Source organism: Zingiber officinale, chromosome 2A, assembly GCF_018446385.1.
Source record: "Zingiber officinale cultivar Zhangliang chromosome 2A, Zo_v1.1, whole genome shotgun sequence".
NCBI lineage: Eukaryota > Viridiplantae > Streptophyta > Magnoliopsida > Zingiberales > Zingiberaceae > Zingiber > Zingiber officinale.
In genome coordinates this window covers 110,162,172-110,164,576 of record NC_055988.1, presented here as the reverse complement: position 1 = coordinate 110,164,576, position 2,405 = coordinate 110,162,172, and the positions used below count along the sequence as shown (strand labels likewise).

The window sequence follows — 2,405 nt, the reverse complement described above, 5'->3', positions numbered from 1 at the left end:
ATTTGAAATTATCCACTCAAGTCTCTTGAGAAATAAGTTGAAATTAAATTTCAATTTCAATTTAGTAACTTTCCCAATATCTCCGCCACAAAGATTGTCTAACATTTTGAACATAAGAAAATATAAAAAGAACAAAAAAACAGAGAAACAAATAGAGTCTATAAAGTTGTAACCTTCATTTTCATGATTAGATCAGCTGGACCTCCAAATTGCTCACAACCACCATTGTTGGAGATAGCGACAGGTAGATAATAAGCAGATAAGGCAGCGTTTGAGCAGGTATCCTCATTTAAGGATCACAGAACGCATACGAATTTCTTATTAATTTTCACAAGAAAGACAGACAACATGATGATATGAGCACAGAAAGTTGTTAAATTAAGATGGGCACTTGCGGCAGCACACTCTTCTCTACTGTACTGGTCCACCTCTTTGCGTTGCTTTGCTTTGCCATTGTGCACTGCAATCCTCCCTCTCTCATCAAAGTGGAAACATCATGCCATTCTAATTTGTTCTTCCATTCTGACAGTTACTCATTGTCTCCCACTCAATAATGCAAGCAAAAGGCACTTCCAACGAATGCATTTGAGTTAAGTTAATTGTTCCTTTTCCTCTTCTTGCTTGCGTCCTTCACCCTCACCCTTTCACCCATATCCGCCTCCATCTTCCTGATCAGCTCTTCTGCACTCTCTGCTGACACCACAATGCGCCTGGCTGACTCCTCTATGAACCCATGCGCCACTGCGTTCTCGAACAGTGAGAGCAAGCTGTCGTAGTACCCGTCCACGTTCAGGATCCCCACCTGTTCACGAGCATCATATCGATCTCATGATGGTGGTGCACAGGACGAGGAACATTGTTTCAGAATTAACATGAATAAAGAAAAAAAGTGTGGCGAGCTCTCACTGGTTTGTCATGGAATCCGAGCTGAAACCAAGCAATGACCTCGAGGAGTTCCTCCATGGTTCCGTACCCTCCTATAGGGATGTTGTCCGTGTTTAAAGTTAAAACTTTTTTGGTTACAACTTTGAAGAAATCGCTGAAATGGATTCACCTGGGAGGGCAATGAATGCGTCGGCATGTTTTGCCATTTCTGATTTCCTCTCGTGCATGTCCTCGACGGTTCTCACCTCGCCGATGGTTTCTCCTAACAGCTACAGAAATTTCCTACTTACTTTGGCTTGTTCAGAACTCAAAAGACGAAAGGAATTAGATGGTTTGGAGCTCGCACCTCGTTTGGGAAGATGGCCGGAGGAATGACTCTGGGAATTGACAAACTTTCAGTAGGGTAGAAGTAGAACCGAGAAAAAAATTAAGGGGCATGATGAATGAAAAGCTTTCCTAGTGTTACGTACCCAAGAACGTTGCGGCCACCGTCAGAGACAGTTTTGGATATCAAACCCATAAGGCCGACGCTTCCACCGCCATACACGAGGTCTATCTTCCGCTCTACCTGAAAGGACAAGGCGTTCGAGTAGTTCAGACTTGGAGGAGGAAGAACTGCGAACTAGAAAGAATATCACACGCATTTCAGGCGGTTCCTCACCATTTTCTTGCCAAGATCGAGAGCTGCTTCGCTGAAACAAGTCCTGTTTCCTGACCTGCTCCCGCAGAAAACACAAATCCTCTGAAACCTCCTTACGCTTTCTGCTCCGGGTGCATTCTCTTGGCATGCTTCCATCGCCTTAAATTGGGGGGGAAAACGATTACAAACAGAGAGTAGAGAAGAAGTTGAGTCTTATACCTCCCCTATTTCGATCTGTTGTTGTCTGCTCGACCAACCCGCAGCTTGTGTTAGAGATGATTGCAGCATGAACTCTTCTCCTTCGGTCCTTCCCCCCCCCCCCCCCCCCTTTTATCCCTTGCTGTTTATCTGGCTTGCTCATCAGGGCTGAATGAAGGCATCATTGTGAGAGTCTATTTTCATCGGTCCTAATCCAGATAGTACAATTTTTGTGACTGCACTCTGCTCTCTCTCTCTTTCTTTTTTTTTTTTTTTTTTTTTTCCTTTCGCTGTGATGCCGTAAAAAAAAGTTGACTTGTTGATGATAGGACCACAACAGCAGTGGTTTGCTTACAGTACATTGATGGGGCTGCTATGTTGATGGAGGACAGGAGTGTTATTTGGCTGGGTAGCATTGGATTTTTAGAGCAACCATGGAACAATTTTCTGTTTTTAGGGAAGCACAGGTGAGTCGACTATGAATTTTTTTTATATCATTAATTTTATTTTTTTTATTATATTATTATGTATAGTTAAATAAATTTTATTTTATTTTATTAGTACTCACAAAATTTTTTTATCTTTTTTTTCTTTGTTTAATATACATATTTATCATATGTTTACATCGTCTAACTAAAATATTTATTATCTATCTAAATATATGACCGCACTATCTTAAACT

General features: G+C 41.5%; 1 protein-coding gene across 1 annotated transcript; it reads right to left on the bottom strand.

The window, feature by feature from the left end:
- Positions 1–270: 270 nt before the first annotated feature.
- LOC122041918 (probable cytokinin riboside 5'-monophosphate phosphoribohydrolase LOG6) lies at positions 271–1,915 on the bottom strand. The gene is made up of 7 exons (XM_042601799.1): positions 1,745–1,915; positions 1,547–1,684; positions 1,356–1,453; positions 1,232–1,262; positions 1,055–1,154; positions 907–977; positions 271–802 (listed from the first exon to the last, which is right to left on the bottom strand). The coding sequence occupies exons 1-7, from the start codon at positions 1,811–1,813 to the stop codon at positions 596–598; spliced, it is 714 nt and encodes a 237-aa protein (XP_042457733.1). The 5' UTR covers positions 1,814–1,915; the 3' UTR covers positions 271–595.
- Between the last annotated feature and the right edge of the window lie 490 nt (positions 1,916–2,405).